The sequence below is a fragment of the Passer domesticus genome, chromosome 12 (genome assembly GCF_036417665.1).
Source record: "Passer domesticus isolate bPasDom1 chromosome 12, bPasDom1.hap1, whole genome shotgun sequence".
Lineage (NCBI taxonomy): Eukaryota > Metazoa > Chordata > Aves > Passeriformes > Passeridae > Passer > Passer domesticus.
Genome location: NC_087485.1, coordinates 15,557,532 through 15,576,605, shown reverse-complemented (window position 1 = coordinate 15,576,605; position 19,074 = coordinate 15,557,532). Strand labels below are relative to the sequence as shown.

Sequence of the window (19,074 nt, the reverse complement as noted above, 5' to 3'; positions counted from 1 at the left end):
GGTACAACCTCAATAGTAGAGAGAGAAGCTCCAGCTCAGGCATACCTGCTCTGCAAGGCTCATGGAATACAGCTCTGCTTGGTGCTCTGTAAGGCAGAATGCCTCCCCTAACTGCATGAGGTGCAGCATGAGCCACCAGAAAGGCTCCTTTTCACACTCCTTAGTGCTGGGAGTGTAAACTGTGGACTCATGTTTGACACAGGAATAAGAAAGCATTTGTAAAGATGTTGGAGGCAAAATTGTATCTCTTACTTGGTTTTCCAGAACCATAGAATACCCAGAGTTGGAAGGGACCCACAAGGATTGAGGCCAACTCCTGGCCCTGCACAGACCCCCCAGCAATCCCAGCCTGTGCCTCAGAGCATTGTCCAAGCCCTCCCTGAGCCCTGTCAGGCTTGGGGCTGTGATCACTTCCCTGGAGATCAGTTCCACTTGTATCTGATTTGTGCTGCTGTAATTAAATTCAGAACTTGGTCTTAGAGATTTATAATGCTAAAATGTAATATGCTTGGCAGTAGAGTTTTTAGTGTTACAAATCACAGAAGTGGTGCAAGATAAGATAATGGAAAAAGGGTGCTTGGCAAGCAGATGGTGCATTTTCCTTTAAACTAGTAATAAGGAATAATCAATGGAGATGAAGGGTGAGTGGAAAACATTGCTGCAGGGTCAGGGACTTGGCAATTGCTAGTATGTTGGAATGTAATATTTCAGTGGCACTCAGCAGAAAAAGAGCAATCTAAGAAAAATGTCTTATCCTATAGCTGCTGAAGACTTCAAGGATGTTTTTGGGAAATTCTTCCATGTGGTATTTCCAGAGCAGTGAGGTCATTCCCTTGATTCACTTTGCTGTTTAACATTCCCCTCTTCTCCATTAAGGTTTTGGTTGTAATCACAGATGTGAATGATTGTGCCCCCGAATTTCATCAGTCGATTTACAGCAAAGTCGGTGTTCCTGAAACAGTTCCTATGACAACTGCACTTCTCCAAGGTTAGTGCTCCTGAAGCCATTTATTACGTTCACTGTATTTTTCTCCCTTGCACCACTTAGAATTCAGTTCAGAAAGCAAAATTACTTGTCCCAGTGTGGGTAGTTGCAGCTCTCTGAAGGCAAATGACACCTTGTAGATTCATGTCAGAGTTATTTACTGGTGCCACAGCCCAAACAGTTTTGGGGGACAGGAAGGCAAAAGAAACAGATTTTCTTGTGGAATTTTGAAGTAACAGAACTTTGTTGTGGTTGGTATTACAGCAGCAGGCTCATAGTAACAGTCTTGCTACATTTCTTGAAGGAAGAGAGTGATCCTTTATCAGAAGTTGTGGATGCCTCAGCTCAGCTTCTCTGTCTCTGAGAGTCCTGTGTGGGCTTGCTGCAGGAGTTCTGCTCTCTTGCATTAACAGCCTCTTGTACACTTTAACTGTTCTGTGGGAGGTTTTGTTTGGATGCTTGACGAGAAGACTGCTTCTTCCCAGGGAGACCAAGCACTTGAGCTTCAAGTGGTGGTGCTCTGTAAAGTGTAGCAAGAAAACAAATTTGTGTCTATTAAACAGTTGTACAAAGGCCTTGTATTGTCTTTAACCCTTACATCAACTTTCTCTAAATCTTGAGGGGGGAAAGGAAATTCAACTGCTGGAAAATTGCTTTTCCCTAGTAAATAGTTGCTATTGATAACCTCCTATTGTTCTGCTTAGTGATTTATCCTGTACTAATGGTAGTTTGTTAATTACTGGTCTGTAACTGTGCTTTTAGAATAGATTTTTGTAGGCTATGAATAGGATCTGACAAACACATAATGGGCATCAGTTGAATAATATATGTAAATATCCCATCTTTAATTTCCCAGTGTGTGATCTGAGTGATTTTAAGTCAGCAGTGTAGGTGAGGTGGACATGAGAATATACTTCTCTATGTGAGAATATAGTCTTGATGGTACAGGACTCTTTAACAAAGTCAAGATGTAGCATCTAAATTCTCCCAGGGACTTAACTTTTGGTTCTTTAAATAACCTATTTTGAGTAAGGGTTAGTTCACTAAAAAAAAGCACAAGGGAGAGCAGAGTTCTCTGACTGGTGTCAAGCACCACATTTGCCAAGGCAAATCCTGCTACAGTAGCAGTAAATGCACTTACCATTCCAATTCACCAACTTTGATCTACACAATGTCTTTCTCTTCCCTTCTACCAGTGACAGCCACTGACTGTGATTCCAAGGAGAATGCCCAGCTGCTGTATTACACTCTGAGCCAAGACTTCAGCATTACTTCTCATGGCACTATTTTTCCAGCCACACGGTTGGACTATGAGCGCCCTAACCACCTCTATGAGTTCATCATCATGGCTGTGGATCAGGGGGAAGAGCCCAGGACTGGCACAGCAACTGTTAGGATCCATGTCTCCAATGTGAATGATGAAGCACCTGAGTTTTCTCAGACTATGTAAATACAAATTCTTCAGACTCTGTTATTTTTTACTGTTGCTTTTTGTATTTTGGTTGAATGGCTGATCACAGAATGACAATTGGCTTTGTTTCAATCAAAGCTGAGAGCTGGTCTGACAAATGGGTAGTGATATTTTGAGTCTGAAACTCTCAGTAAAAAAAAAAAGGTAGTATATAAACAATACATATCTTATTAATTTTTAAATTTATTTTTATTTATTATATCTCTTTTTTGCATTTCTATTTTTCCAGTATGTACTGAAATATATGGAGCAATAATTTCAGGAGCACCCCTCCACCACCACAGGAAATCAGGCAGAAAAAACAGGCAGCAGAGTTGTTGCCATTAGCCCTCATTTAGAGACATGGGGGAATTTTGCCTTTTAATTAGGCAGTTGAAACTTAGTCAGCAGTCTGCATCCCTGGTTTATAGCTGTCAAAGAAAAATGCTTAGATGACACAAACCTAAATGGCAACTGAATTACAAAACCCACAAGATAAATGCCATTAAGTGGAGTTCACTTAATTTCACTTTCCATCCCCTACAAATTATGTATATATTTTTTTCTTCTAAATACATGTAAGCACTTTTCTTCCATAGCTGGGATTCAGCAGAATTTGAAGCAATACCAGAAGTGCTGTAAGTTTGCAGTGATGTTAGAGCCTTAGTAATGGAATTTCCAGTCAGCTTCTGCACCAGACTTTGACTCTTAAAAGTAGAAGTTGCCCAGAACAAAACCAAAGCAAAGATTTCAGTGATGTTAAGCTTGGGGTTTAACTGAACAAAACATCAAAGCTTTCTGACAGTCCTTGTTTTATGTGCAGATAACCTCTGGCTTCAAAATCTTGCGCCTTTCTTTCTTTTCTAAACATTGCTGAAGAGATATGGCTTGGAAAATCTGATCTTTTGTAATTTAATATTGGATTTCTGTATATATTTGAATACTAAACCAGGTTATGTTTCTCTTCCTATTTTTCATTTAATTTCTTTTCCTATTCAGAGATATTGAATATTTATCTTCATCTGTTCCTAATATTTTAATCAGAAGCGAGTGATAATATTTAGATGCTGTAAATATCTCTAACAAATTTGAAACAGAAAACATAGTTTAAATGAAACTCCCTGCCAGCTCTTGTACTCAAAGTTTGCTGAAGTATGTGATTAAAATAATATTATTTTAAATCACCAAACCTTCACAAGAAGCTTTTCTGTTCTCTGTGCAATAGCAGGGAAACGACTGTTGTGTGTACATGTAGATAGACATTGGAATTGAATTCATCTCCTAGAATACAAATTATGTCAAGCTTTTGGTTAACTAGGCTTTGATTTTGCTTTATCTTTCCAGTTATGAAAAAAATCTTGAATCCAGAGGTAAATTTCAGACAGAACTTAGTTGAAATTTTCCATGAAATAGAATCATTGTGAACTCATGGAAATTGGAACCTGTTGCGAGACTGTTTGCAGTTCATGTTGTGCTCTGTGGCAGTCTAATCCAAATCTAGGGGATGGTGTTGTCCTTCTAGCCCTTTGTTCAAACAGACTTACAGCCCAGTACAAACTCATGATTCCTTGCCATGAGCTCTCTTTCATCACAGTTATTCTTTATCTCAGTTAGGAAATGCTTAAGGCTACCACTCTTTCATGTTGTCAGTTTTTACTTTCTCTTTTTTAAGAGATCTCTTCTGAACTCCACTCTCCCTGTATTTCATGTAAAAATTATCAGTATTACTGTTCCTTCACTTTTGAGATGCACAGTTAAGACAGTGTCTTGAGTTTTGTGACTGAGCTAAACCAGAATGATTTGCTTCGCTTACTTCACTGCATATAAAACTGGGGAAAGAAAAGAAGCTGTTTCTGTGGAGGTTTCATAGAAACCACACATATCTCGACAACAAAAGCGAAGGAAAAGGTTTTCTGAGCATCCATTTTCTTTTCCTTTCAATTTTTTGCTATTCTCAGCATCTGGCCAGTGTGTCCATAAGCACTCCAACCCAGTGTGCATCTGTACTGTGGTGGATGCAGCCAGCTGCAGTTCACTCTCAGAGCTGAGCTTTGGGATATCTCCTGTGGACAGGCCTGGTGGGTGCTTAGTCTGCCACACGCTCCATGCAGTCAGATAAAATAATAAATATTTGGGACTTTGCTAAAGTAGGGGCTTTTCTATTCCAGAGAGCATTAAGCTTAGGCTGATAATGCCTCTTAAGAGCTTACAATGTCAGTGATGTGTCTGGACTTGAGCAGAGATTTTTGTAAAACTGACATTATGCACATATCCTCCACATCTCACTCTCATCTTAGTCCTGCTGGACAAGGACTGCACTGAAAGTCTTTTGAGGGCTTGTGTCAGAAAGTGCTGTGATGGGAACTGCTATAACTTAGCAAATGTTTGCTTGGAGTCTGAATCAGGAAGCTCATTTTTTCAAATTCAAAAAATCCCAAGTGAATTCTGCATTTAGCACAGGTCTTGTTGCACAGCTCATCTTCAAGGCTGTGGTACTGCTGGAAGTTTGGAGGGAAATGTGGGGGTAAAACCAGAAAGTTGTGGATGGTTGGATAGATCATTAATGCTGTAATTTCACTGCTTAACAAAAAAGCAACATATCAGTATAATTGTATTAGAAAATTACAAATTCCTGCAGTGTCCTTTGAACAAGCAGTTGGTAGGTGTTGTAAAGTTCAGTTCTGTATCTATTATACCCTGGTTAAATTCATGAATGTGCTGTTGTCTGGGTGTTTTAACAGCTACAGGAGCTTTGTTTCTGAAGATGCAGGCCCAAACACACTGATTGCCACAGTTAATGCTGTTGATCCTGATGGAGATGGAGTGACATATGATATTCTGTCTGGGAATGAGAGAGGGAACTTTGTTATTGACCCTAAGAAAGGTAATTGTATATTAGCTCTTTGCTGCTGTGGTCATAATGTTGGTTCTGTTGTGATGCACCTTGAATTTGGTCTTATTATCAAACTGAATCACATGTGCTATCTTTGAAGCTTAATTTTGGAAAGTGCAGGGAAAAAATGCATATACTCTCTTATAATGATAAAAAATTGTGTAATTTCCTAAATCTGTGTATAATTGACCTCTCTTACCTGTTCAGTGTTTGCTTTCAGTCAGTAACTTAATAGAGGGCATTATTATAGATAACAGAGTAGCTTAAGAGACAGTAACTTAATAGAGAATGTTATTATTGATAACAGGATGACATTCCAAAATGTCAGACAGATATCTGAATGGAATTTAATATAAGAAACTGGACATCTGGGATTTTAAATGAGGCTTTTCCCACCCCATGCTTGTGTCAATGTCCTGATCATGCTGGTGAGAGAAAACATTTCTTGGCTGGACTTATCTATGTTGTGCTGACACAAAATGAAGTGTTTGTAGGTAGAACGAAACTACCACTGTTTTATTACAGTGAAAGTAAAAGTATATAAAATCTGAAGAAGTATATTTTTCATTTAAGATTAATCACTCGCATGACCAGTGTTATTTAGCCAAGAATATTACATACATGAGAAAAGATGTGTGGAGAATACTTTACAGTTTAAGGCATTTGTTCTGAAATGCCAATTTCTACTTTTTAAAATTCTTTTCAATAATCACATATTTTCAAAACATGAGAAGAAAAAAGGTTCCCACCATATTGGTGTCCTCATTAGAAAAAAAAAGTAAATAAAATAAATGCAAACACCAGCATCTTGAGTAGGTTGGCAATATCCTTTTAAATTAATAGGATTTATTTGCTGTTGCTTGCTTGAAAAAACAGAAGAGGATGTTTTGAGATTGAAACAGGCAAACAAATTGAAATCCTATTGAAGGATTGAAGTAACTTAATTAACTTCAGTTAAACTACTTTGTATTCTGAACTGCAATCAAAATCTGAACTTAGATTTTCCAAAGCATTGAACACATAGGAAGGACCAAGCTGCTCTTAGTTATTCCTTCACTTTATTTCATAGAGTTCACTTAACATGAAATTTTAATTTCAATGCAATCATGGTTCTGCAATATTAATGTTAGATTCTGAAACATTCCCAAAAATACAGTCTGCAGGTAACTGGCAAGCATTGAATCCTGACCCTGAGTTTACTATGAGCTCCTTTACTTCCTTTCTGATTTCAAAATAGAATTGCTGGTTCCAAGAGTTAAATTTCTACAGATGCTGTGGCACCTGGAGAAGAACAAAGGTTTGGAAAGTGTCTAAAAGCTACAGCATTAATATACATGACACTTCTGAAGATCTTTTTTGTGAGAAACAGATGTTTTTGGTCAAAGCATCTTAACATTTGATTGATAGCATCTCTTGGGATTAGCTCCACAGTTTTAATATAGAAAATCATGTATAGGTACAGTCATACTTTTTTGCCAATTAATTCTATAGTATTTGAAACTGAATTTTAGGAACATTAGCATTTTTTCCAAAAGACTTTTAGCTTTTGTTGCTGAATAAGCCAGTAAAGGTTTATGCAGTGGCTTACAGCAGCTTCTTTTCATGAATGCTGTCAGGGGAATAGTCTGTATCCTCTTGTAGAAATGTGAAGGTACAGGGGAGAAGTGTCAAAGATAAGTGCTGCAGCTAAAACACTACATTTTCAAACAAATTTAGTGACATTGATGCTGTGAAAATACTCTGTTGTGATGACAATTGTGATTTTTCCTGATGAATAACAGATGTGATGGATGGTGGAGCAAAAGAATGACAGCCCCTCTCTGCAGGATCTCAGGCAGCAGTGCTCCCTTCTGCATTTGTAGCCCCTCTTTTTACCAGTGCCTCTGTGTCCCACCCAGCAGGCTGTGTCCTGTGGGGAATTCTGAGAGGCAGAACAGAGGTTTCTCAGCCTGTGCCCTGACTGAGCTGCAGGAAGGTAAAATTGAAGGAGTCTCAGCTGAGCTGTCCATGGCAGCTGCAGATTGATGAAAGCCATTATGTGCAGGTCAGCTGAGTTGTGGCTGCTGGCTCAGTTTGCTCTGTAGACAGACCTGCAGACAAACCTGTTGCGATGTCTTAATTTTGTTTTAATGTGGGACTGCAGTAAAAACACCATAGTTAAATTAAATAGCACAGCCTTATGCTTTATTGGTGAATAGGTAAACCAGAATGCTTTGTTGTCATGCTTACTAGTGAGAAGAATAATGGAAATGGGTTAATGCAGCAAAACCCCACAACCTGCTGTTTTTACAGGGCTAGTTAGACTTCGTGCAAGCCCATTTCCTGAGCTGCAGGGGACAGAGTATGTTCTGAATGTCACAGCTACTGATGATAATGCCTCTGGAGGGCCCCATCCTCTCACCAGTACTGCCCAGGTTGTTGTGAAAATTGATGATGTCAACAATAACAAACCTGTCTTTCAGAAGGTAAATATATGAGCCTCTGGCATTTGTACTGGACTGTGTAAAACTGTTTTAGCACTGCTGGCATTGCAGGTGTGCAGCAGCAGAGCTGGTCAGGAGCTGCTCTGCTTCCCTCTGGGTCCTCTCTTCTGCTTCTTCTCCATCCCTCCCTAAGGCTTTCAGGGTTTGTTCTGCTCTTGTGGCGGAACAGCTCCTGTGAGCTCCTGTCTGTTCCCTGAGCCACATCTCATCTCTGGCACTTCAGAGGGTGAGGCCAAGTGAAACACTTCTGGAGATCCCATGTGAGCAGGAATCCCCAGGGATAGCTGTCTGTGCAGTGGGCTTCTTCCACAATACTCCAGAACACCTCTCTAAATTACAAAGTCTTCCTTTCTTCCTTTGATGATTGGGTCTGGAACTAATGAAAGAGAGAAGAATGTTTTAGCTTAAATACTGAAGTACGGTAAAAAATAAATGCTTGAATTTGGTTTCAGAATGTTAATTCACGTTAAAGATCTGTTGTCTAAAAATTTCAGGTGTAGTACTCGTGGCTCAGATTTTGATGAGCAATGTTGCATATTTTGAAAAGTCAGCAACTATTCATGTCAGTCTTAGAAATTTTCAGTAACCTCTCCTTGACAAAGTTGCTTTGTGTAGAAATCCCTTTTGATCAAAACAGTTCTGTGGTTTGGGTAAGTGTATGCCCTCTTTTACTAGACCTCTGCTGGTATAGAAAAATATTTGCATTTGGAAGCAACTTTAACTTTTTCTCCAAATATTTCCATTAGCTGGAGATGCTCAGTGGCCTCATGTTTTGTGTTGTTTGTATAACCACAAAATAGCAAGGGAAATTTAAATTAATCATGGTTAGATAAAGCTTTAACAGCAGAGCATGGCAATGCAAGTGTAGCTAAATAATTCTTTTTCCCCTCTGCTAGTATACCTTTAAATCAAATGGCAAGGGAAGTCCTTGATTTTTCTCTTTTTTAAATTGTTCTTTCTTTCTTTTCCTCCCCTCTTGTAGTGCCAGTATTATCGGGAACATGCTTCTGTCCTGGAAAATCAGCCTTCAGGGACTGTTGTTCTGCAGGTTGAAGCCACTGATGCTGATGAAGGGGCCAATGGAATAGTGAAATATGGCTTGATGCACAGAGATGGTGTCCTGCCAGCATTTAGCATTCACCCTGACACAGGTAAAGCAAATGTCAGTGCTGATAATGGCATAGAGAAACCAACTTGTGACACTGCTGGAAAAAAGGCTTAGATAAAATCAGACTTCATGCTTTTTCATGTAGTGTTTTGACTGCAGACCAAATACAAACTGTATTAACTGCATGAACAAGTCCTCCATGAAACTAAGTTTCATGTCTAGTACTGAACTAAAACTGATGCTTTCCTTGAAACGTGGACATTCTGCTTTGTGAAGTAACTTGTGTGCTTTTGTGACTGGATTTAAAAATCCCAAACAAACCTATTTTAAGTGTACATTATCTTGCAACATTGCTAATGGCATATAAGTGATTTATCCAAATTACATCAGTCTTAGAGACAGCAAAGGAACTAAATCTGAGAAGGCCAAAACTAAGTTCAGGCTGAATTTCTGGAGGATGAAAGATATCAAACATTCCTTTACCCTGTACTTACTGCTCTTCAAAAGAAATAATTTCTTGAGAAACTCATTGTCTTAGTTTGTACTTACCTCCATTTTCTATACTTAAATTACACTTCCATTCTAATTAAAATTCCTCTTGTGTGTGGATGAAATGTAACTGAAGTTTGAGTCTGCCTGAGCAGTACAATGTCAGCTGTTGCAATTGTTAAATCTCAGGCTTGGATCCTTGAACCTGAAGCTGATGTTATAGGTGTACTTAACCTACTGCATTGTATCCCAATGTACTGACAGAAAAATAAACATCTGCTTGAAGAAGGTTGCCAGATGCACAGAATTTTAACTCTTTTATATTTAATTTGTTTTCAGGAGTTCTGACAACTGTTCAGGTATTTGATCGAGAAAAGCAGAGGGAATATCCCATCACTGTGACAGCAACAGATCAGGCAGCGGAGCCACTCATTGGAATATGCCAGATCAATATTGTCATCCTGGACCAAAATGACAATGACCCCAGATTTGAAAACACCCACTATGAATGTAATTGCGAGTCATTGGATAGAGTTTCAGTGCCCTGAGTGTGAGCGTACCCCATGTCTCAGATTTTTGGGTTTTTGCCTATCCTGGCAGTAGAACATGTGACAAATTTTGATGCATCCAGAGATGCACTTTGCTTATTTAATGCAGAGCTGTTACTCTGTGTAATGTGTGATGTAACATGTACAGCCTTGGCTCATAGGCCTGCCTTATGGGAAAGTTCCTTGAAACAATAGCCATGTCATTCATACAGAGCAATTATTCTCTGGGTTAAAATAGAGTTAAGAGAAGTATCTTATAAGAAATAAAAATTCCAGGTTATGAATAGGGTATATGAAGTTCAGATATGATCAGTAGCTCTGGAGTGATAGCAGCCCTTTAAAATACTCAGTGTATTTTCCTTGGCTATTGTTCCAAGGAAGAGAAAATTGTACTAAAGTAATAATGTATGGCAGTTATTTCTTTAGGACTTACTAAAATGTCCATGTAGTTAAGTAAATTAATGATCAATTTGAAATATCTTTTCCTTCGATAGTTTACTAAATTAATGATCAATTTGAAATATCTTTTCCTTCCATTAGATTTCCTTAGAGAGGACACAAGAGTTGGGACCAGCTTCCTGCGTGTTGCAGCCCGTGATGATGACTACAGCTCAAATGCTGCCATTACATATTCCATAGCAAGTGATGAACCAAATTATTTACAGATTAATCCTACCACAGGCTGGGTGTTTGTGAACCAACCCATATCTCAGGTATGGTTCTTGCTTTCGTTTTTAAGCTATTTCAATATATCATAGGAGAGACTGAGGTCATGAGTTTGGGTTACCCCTCAGATTAAATGATCAATACATCTACTTAAATTAAACATGAGCCTAAGGCTTTTAGCTGCTGGGTTCATGGAATGTGAATTGCTTGAGCAAGCCCTGCTTTCACCTGGGAAGCAGCAGCCACAGCACTGCCTCTGAGACCTGTTCTTCCCATTTCCCTGGCTCTGGCATGCTGATTCCAAGGGCTGAGGGCAGAAGCAGAGGAGCAAGAACCCAGGTGTAGCATTTCATTGTGTTTGTAGGCAATGAGTCAAGACACAAACCTGCATGGGAACAAGTGTGAAATTTTGGTCCTGATACAGATTCCCTACTTGATATATGTCAGTTGTGGTGCATTAAGCATAGCTGTCCCTCAGGAAGGTGAAAGCATAATTCATGTAGTAATTGATCAGTTTCAGCTACTTCTAAATACCTACACAAGCAGTTTGATATTTTCAGGTTTTAAAGTAATTTGTTTTGAAATTGAACTATTGTTGTGGATGTCAGTCTTTAAATAGATATTTTTAACATCGAAACTGAACTTCTAAATAATTGACACACAGAAGTTTGGTGCAGCTGTATCATTTTAATATATTTTCCTTAATGAATCTAAGAACCCTACAGACCTAATAACAAGAACTTGTTAATAGGCAAGCTTAAGAACTCAGGACCTCCACAAAGTGTGTTTTTTGTTCTGTTTGGTTTTAAATTTTGTGTGACATTTGCTTAGATTTATTGAGACATATAGCAAAATCTTCCAACCCTCTTAAGTGAAGTAAATAGAATTTTCATCAAATTTACACCTAGTCCATATTTTGAGTTCATCTGCAGATCTTTTTCTTTTATGAAATTATACTGGAGGTCTGCTCAAAACCTTCTGTAATGAAACCTTTTTTACTGTTCAGAAGTCATCTATAATTCGAGAGATTATTGCTACAGACGGAGGCAACAGGAGCAGTAAAGTTGAACTTGCTGTAACTGTAACCAGTGCAAAAAACCAGCCTCCACAGTGGGAAAGAGACAGCTATGAAGTTGTTATTCCAGAGAATACAACACGGGATGCCTCAATTTTGGTAAGGTTGTTTGTCTCTCTGTAGCTCTCAGACTGCAGAGTAACCGTGTCACCATCATATTTTCTGGAAAAATCCCTTTGGCCAGGATTTCTCTCCTGGGAAGCTGAGAAGCCTCAGAGAAAAAGGAAAACAATACTATCTCATTTGCTTCTCCTGTGTTTTGCTGCTTTGGAATGTAGTTGGAGATTGTTTATCCAACAGGTGATTGTTTCATTGGTTTCTGCTGTGAATTATTTTGACTTATTGGCCAATTACAGCCAAGCTGTGTTGGACTCTGGAGAAAGAGTCACGAGTTTTTCATTAGTATCTTTTAACCTTCTGTCTGTATCCTTTCTGTATTCTTTAGTATAGTTTAGTATAGTATTCTTTAATATAATATAAATAATAAAATAATAAATTAGTCTTCTAAGAACATAGAATCAGATACATCATTCCTTCCTTCATCTGGGAACCCCACAAATACAAGATAATCGAACATTGTTTATTTGCATAAATGGTGAGCTTTTATAAGAGTTTTGTATTTTGTAGCCAAATATCTGGGAGAATGAAAACACAAAAGCTTTTAGAAATGTTGCTTACTTGCAGAAGGGTTGATTACACACACTTTTTGAACTGTGCAGACAATCAAAGCAACTTCTCCCCTTGGAGATCCCCGTGTCACTTACAACCTGGAAGAGGGGCTTGTCCCAGAGACCAACATGCCAGTGCGGTTCTACCTGACTCCAAACAGACATGATGGCTCTGCTTCAATCCTGGTAGCTGAGCCCCTGGATTATGAAACAACAAAGAGCTTTCAGCTGCGGGTGCGAGCACAGAACGTGGCTGCAGTTCCTCTGGCAGCATTCACCACGGTCCATGTTAATGTCACAGGTGTGTGAGCTGCTCAGTGATGTCACAGTATAATCCTGCACTGTTTTCCTTTAAAGTTTTATAGTTTTCTCTCTGTGGGCTCTTTTTTGATGTTCTAGATGTCAATGACAATGTCCCATTCTTCACTTCATCCATTTATGAAGCCTCAGTAACAGAGGGAGCTGATGTGGGGACATTTGTCACTCAGGTGTCTGCCACTGACCTTGACCTTGGTCAGCATGGTGAGGTAAGAAAATGGGCACCTTCATATCCCCTGATGAAAGCTGTGGAATAATGTCTGCAGGAGCAATGGCTAAATAGTCTGGAAATCTTCAGCCTAGAAAAGGGATGACTAATAGGCAAATGTAGAATGAAATAAAGTAGATAATTACATGCTTCTCTGTGTTGCCAGGTGAAAAATGCAACTCAAACTAGTAGGTGTGAGGCATAAAACAAAGAGGAAATATTTACACAACCTGTAGCTTAGTTGAAATGCTTCCTGTATAATTCCTTTGTATGGAAAGTTCTACATAGACCTAAAATAAGAATGGATAAATGAATGGAAGAAAAGCTGTGTTAAAAGCTTCTGTGAACTGGAAATCATTAGCAGTACTGCAAACTGAATCCTTACAAAATATGTCAAGTTAACACCCAAAGAGAATGTATTCCTTGCTGATTAAACAAATTGAAAAGAGATACATCCTTAGAACAAGAGTGCAAGCTGAAGTCAAGTCACAAAACCATGCATATAATAGAGGGTAGAATGTGGTCTGTGATCCTGAGCAGGTTCAAATGGAGCTCACCTGTGAATGCTGTAGAAATACTTGGGATCTTTAGTTGAGTTTGAGTGCTGCAGCACAAGCACTGTACAAACACATGCTAGTGGAATCAGGAGCTGATTAGACAAATTATTTTCCTTTACAGATCAGCAGTCAAGGAAGTTAATTGGCTTTAGACCAGACTGCTGAAGCTGCAGTTTTACCCAGCTTCCTTGGCCTGATCAAGTACTCGGACATGGGAGAGTTCTTCCTCTCTTTAAGTACTGGTCTAGTTGTGAAGTATTCAACAAAAGGAAAGTATATATTAACAACTTCTTTTTAATCCTGTAGGTAACTTACTCCCTGTTACATGACAGTGGCAGAGATTACACCTGTTTTCGCTTGGACCCCCAGACGGGCTCCATTTACACCACCTCAGTGTTTGACAGAGAGGAGAAGGGCTCCTACCTTCTGGAAGTCAAGTCAGTGGATGGCTCTGAATCAGCTCGACCTGGAAAGCATGGCAGGCCAAACTCTGGTAAGGGACAGATGGCTGTGGTAAGTGTAATATTACTTGAATTATGTCTGAAAACAGAAGCTCTGAAATACAAGATGAAATAATAATTTTCTTTTGTTTTTCCATGTCTTGTGAAAAAGTGTTTTTCTGTCTTCGTGGTGGCTTTTTTACTGTTTAGCTGTGCAACAGTTGTGTCAGAGCTGGAAGATAAGCTTTACGTGATGATCAAGCAAGTTTTTGTTCTGAAATAAAAAAAACCCTATAGACCATCATATCTAGAGTTTAGAGAGTATTGACTAGCTGGTAAAGATGTGCCTATTATCTGTAGGATGCAAATCTTTGGGCAGGGCAAGTGTTTCTCAAAGCACTGCATATGTACAGTATTCAGTCACAAGTAATTATGAAGCAGGAATACGCAAGATAGAAAATCCTTTTCTCAATTGATCACTCTGCTTAAATAAAAAGTTAAAATTTTGTGGCTTCAGAACGAAAAATTTTTGCCTAAACATTGTACAACTGCCATATTAGGCATCAATGACTCAATTATTCATGTAGTATGTGTTTAAACAAGTTGGATGTGACGTTTATTTGATACCCAAGTGCTTTTGAGTAATGTTGGTATATAGGCGGTCCACAACCCTAAGGGTTTGTTTCTGTAGTGTCTGCATATTTGTGTGCATTGAACGTGCTGGCAGACAGGTGAAGGGATTACAGCTGACAGAAGTGGCACAGCTGGGACTTGAGTGTGTGCTCCTTGTCTCTGCAGACACAGCGTACGTGCGCGTGTCCGTCAGCGACGTGAACGACAACCAGCCCGTCTTCGCCCAGAGTGTCTACGAGGTGAGCGTGGACGAGGACCAGGATGTGGGATCCACCATCCTCACAGTCAGTGCTAACGATGAGGATGAAGGTAAAGCACTGCAATCCCCCACAGCTCTGTCCTAAATATTAATCAGTTTCATTAATCTCAGCACTCCAAGGCATATTTGGTGGTGTGAGAAAAGGAAATCTTTGTGTCTCCAGATTTTAAAACTCCTTTAAATGTGCACTTTTCAGGCATGAACATTAGTTCATAACTGTGAGCTGTGAGGCACAATTTTTATTTCAGGAGACATACACTAATGTGGGATGATAGGAGATAATTTCTGTGCCTGCAGATACAAATTTTTTATAGATCAGATCATTTTGTTACAAGTGGGTGCCAATAAAAATGTCCTGGATAACTAGAATTAGTCAGACTTCATTTCAGTGAGATTCATTTGCTTTCTCTATGATGGACAGAATAGTTTGTGTTTGCTTTGTTTGTTTCTTTGTTTTATTTGAATCTAGATTTCCTAAATGCATGTGATGAATTTTAGCTACACTCTTCTATCCACAAATCAGCCAGAAATTCAGCCACTAATAATTTAAAAGTATATAATCAGTGCTGATAAAAGAGAGAGGGATCAGTGCATGCTTCCATCTTTTGACTATGGAGCACTGCTAATTCAGCTTCACTGTATGGTGAAACACTGCTTTTCTTTATTTTTTTGTTGCACAAGTCCCAAGGACTGTTCTCTGTGTATTTGTGAAATGCAAGGAAATCCTGACTTCACTGGATTCCTCGCACTCTGTAGGAGGCTGAGGCAAATGTGGTGAAGATATACTGCAGAAGGATTTACCCATTCAAGGAACTTTTAGTTTGGGACTTAGGCTGCCTGTAAATCTGCTCTACCGTGTTGGACAGGGGACCTGGTGTGATGGATATATGGCACTTCATTTCTGCCCTCTAAATAAAGTTAAAACAGAATTACTACTTCATTGCATAGACACATTTTGTGGAGGCAAACGACAGTTGGACACACCAGAATTGAAAATGCTGCTAAGTAATCTGACATAGCTGCATGTTTTAAAAGACCACAAAAACAATACAAGAAAAATAATACCACCAATCAGTTATTGTGTGATTTGTACTTTATCTCACCATCAGTTTACTTCAAGAAATGTGTGTTTTCTGACACTGTTGGTAATTGACAGGAACAAATGCTAAGCTACGGTATCAGATCACAGCTGGAAACACAGGAGGGGTGCTGGATGTAGATCCAGAAACAGGAGCCATTTTCATCGCCCAGCCACTGGACTATGAAGAAACAAAAATGTATGAGATCCACTTGTTGGCCTCTGATGGGAAATGGGAGGATTATGCAGTTATCATCATCAACATCATGAATAAAAATGATGAGGCTCCAGTTTTTTCTATCAATGAATACTATGGAAGTATAATTGAGGAACTGGATTCGTTGCCAGTCTTCGTTCTTCAGGTAGTGTATGCAGTTCCACAGACTATAATATTTCAATAAAAGAGTACAGATTACTGTGGTACAATTATGTTAAAAATAACTCAGCACATAGATGTTAATGAAGTTTATTTTGACTAAGTTTTTTTATCACTGAAGAGAAGAAATGGACTTTTGTGGAAAAAAAATAAATTACAGGGATAGTAAGTAGGATAAACAGGATAGATCATTTGTTAATCCTGAAAAGCAAATAATGGACAATAATGGAGGGCTAAAGCAGTTATCAGAATGTAATATTTAAATTACCTGTATGAATATGAAGAATATAATATTACTTTAGTCCTAAAATTGTTAAATTGTTAACATTGTTAAAAATGCATTGTGCCTGCCCTGAATTGTCCCTGGATTTGCTATTCCCTGACATGCACATGTTATTACCATTTCATATGCTTTTGCTTGGACTCCTTTAGACTGCAGCAGCATATAGGATGTGATGCAATCACTGCATATTTCATGCTTTCTATGTTTGTTTTTTTTTTCAAAACTGTTGTAGGTTATGGCCACTGATCCTGATAGTGGTGTTGATGGGGGAGATTTGAGATATTCCTTGCATGGGTATGGTGCAGCTGACATTTTCACAATAGATGAGAAAACAGGCAGCATTTACTCCCACAAGAGGCTGGACCGGGAAGAGAGAGCCCTGTGGAGATTCATTGTGTTGGCCACTGATGAAGGTGGAGGAGGACTTACAGGGTTTGCAGATGTGATCATCAACGTGTGGGATATAAACGACAATGAACCCACGTTCTCGTGCATGCCTGATGACTGCAATGGGAATGTTTTCGAAAACTCTCCTGCAGACACCTTAGTCATGGAAATGGCTGCAGTGGATCGTGATGACCCAAACGTTGGTGTGAATGCTGTCCTGACATACAGGATAACAGAGAATGTGAAGAACGAGTTTGGTACTGACATGTTTAGTATCAATCCCAGTACCGGGACCATCCACGTGGCAGGGGGACTGCTGGACAGGGAGAGGACTGAAAGTTACTTCCTTACTGTTGAAGCAAGAGATGGGGGAGGGCTAACAGGAACTGCCACTGCCACTGTCTGGGTTGCAGATGTCAATGATAATGTTCCCAAATTCACAAAGAAGCTGTGGCAGGCAGCAATTCCTGAGAACAGTGCTATTGGCTCAGAAGTCCTGCAGGTGTGTGCTACGGATGCAGACATTGGGGAAAATGCAGACTTAATGTTCAGTATCATTGGGGGAGACCCAGATGAGAAGTTTTATATTGAGAATGACAAAGAATGGCAATGTGGCACAGTTCGACTGAAAAAAAAGTTGGATTTTGAGAATGCCCGTGAAAGACAGTTTAATCTTACTATTACTGTGGAAGATCTGGATTTCTCTAGTGTTGCAGTGTGCCTGATTGAAGTTGAAGACTCAAATGACCACAGCCCAGCTTTCCTTTCTCAGCTTATTCAGACAAACCCTGTATTTGAAGATGTCCCTGTAGGTACTACAGTAACCACAGTGAGGGCTACAGACAAGGACTCTGATTTGAATGGGAAGATTATCTATTCTATAAAGCCAGATTCAGACCCTATGAGACAGTTTGTGGTTGACCAGGTTGGTCACGTGGTTGTGGCAAGTGCCCTTGATCGTGAAACCATTCAGAAATACGCTTTAATTGTACAGGCTGCAGATCAGGGGACACCTGCCCGCACTGGAAGTGTTACAGTTTTAATTAACTTGCTGGATATTAATGACAATGGACCAAGGTTTGAAGCACCATACATGCCTGTAGTTTGGGAAAATACATTGAAGCCTGAGATAGTGCACATGAACCATACCTCAAAGCTGCTTCATGCGTTTGATCCGGATGCTGAGGAAAACGGGCCACCCTTTGCCTTTTCATTGCCACCAGAATATCAGAATTCCTTGGACTTTTCTCTTACCGACAACAGAAATAACACAGCAACTATAACAGCTTTGAGGTCCTTTGACAGAGAAAAGCAGAAGGTGTTTCACCTGCCAATAGTTATAACAGATAGTGGGATTCCAGCTATGAGCTCCACAACCACCCTGACTATAACAATTGGTGATGAGAATGACAACTGCCACGAGTCTGGCCACAAGGAGGTCTATGTGTACAGCTACAAAGGTAAGTGCTAGCTGGATGTGAGATCAGATTCTGGATATCAGATCAGATTCATGAAATAGCAGAGTTTTACACTTAATTTCTTTCTTGCAGTCTGTTAATCTGTTTCTTTAATGGTTTACATACTTTAAAACTGCAGCTCCTGTTCTGTAAATGACTAAGTAAAGTGGAATAAGTTAAATATATTTATTAAACTCAGACCTTAGTGTGTAAAAGATTATCTGCCAAAGAACTGTTAGCTGCAAACAGGTATATATTGAACTTGCAGACAAAGCAGTATTTTTATAAACCCATGAAATCTATTTTCTGTTAATGAGCGTTCACCTACAGAAGGTATTTTACAGTTAAGTTTTCTGAGTTTGGTATGCCTAAACAACAAAAAAGATGTGACCAGATCATACTGTACAAATGAGAGAATGAAGCATCCAGGCTGGCTTGGCTCCAGATTTGATCCTTAAAAATATCCCATGTTGCTGAACCTGGACTGTGGATTTCAAAAGTCTCCTGCCCTGGATTTGTTTCTCTTGCTGTTTTAGAAAAATTGATTGGATGTTTCACTTCTGTGCCAGCTCCCAAGGGCCTGGAAAAATCACCAAGGTCTGGCCCAGCTTGGTGTCTTCCTGCCCTTTTCCTTTTCCCAATCATGTCCTTCTCACCCAGCTGTACCCCATAAGATGCTCTCCCTCTTTTCTTGGGTTCTACTTTGTGTGCTC

General features: G+C 39.3%; 1 protein-coding gene and 1 long non-coding RNA gene across 3 annotated transcripts in view; one reads left to right on the top strand and one right to left on the bottom strand.

Annotated features, from left to right (window-relative positions):
* Positions 1 to 19,074, top strand: part of LOC135279361 (neural-cadherin-like) — a 79,938-nt gene that overhangs the window by 19,986 nt on the left and 40,878 nt on the right. For both annotated transcript variants that reach the window (XM_064386693.1, XM_064386692.1), the window contains exons 5-18: positions 877 to 988; positions 2,182 to 2,431; positions 5,177 to 5,319; positions 7,621 to 7,793; positions 8,794 to 8,962; positions 9,748 to 9,918; positions 10,497 to 10,669; positions 11,629 to 11,796; positions 12,417 to 12,666; positions 12,765 to 12,892; positions 13,755 to 13,941; positions 14,687 to 14,830; positions 15,937 to 16,220; positions 16,750 to 18,364. In XM_064386693.1, coding sequence (XP_064242763.1) covers positions 877 to 988; positions 2,182 to 2,431; positions 5,177 to 5,319; positions 7,621 to 7,793; positions 8,794 to 8,962; positions 9,748 to 9,918; positions 10,497 to 10,669; positions 11,629 to 11,796; positions 12,417 to 12,666; positions 12,765 to 12,892; positions 13,755 to 13,941; positions 14,687 to 14,830; positions 15,937 to 16,220; positions 16,750 to 18,364 — 3,967 coding nt within the window. The remainder of the gene's footprint in view (positions 1 to 876; positions 989 to 2,181; positions 2,432 to 5,176; positions 5,320 to 7,620; positions 7,794 to 8,793; positions 8,963 to 9,747; positions 9,919 to 10,496; positions 10,670 to 11,628; positions 11,797 to 12,416; positions 12,667 to 12,764; positions 12,893 to 13,754; positions 13,942 to 14,686; positions 14,831 to 15,936; positions 16,221 to 16,749; positions 18,365 to 19,074) is intronic.
* On the bottom strand, positions 989 to 2,299 carry LOC135279364 (uncharacterized). Its single transcript, XR_010346627.1, has 2 exons — positions 2,127 to 2,299; positions 989 to 1,505 (listed from the first exon to the last, which is right to left on the bottom strand). It is a non-coding gene; the product is annotated as an uncharacterized LOC135279364 (long non-coding RNA).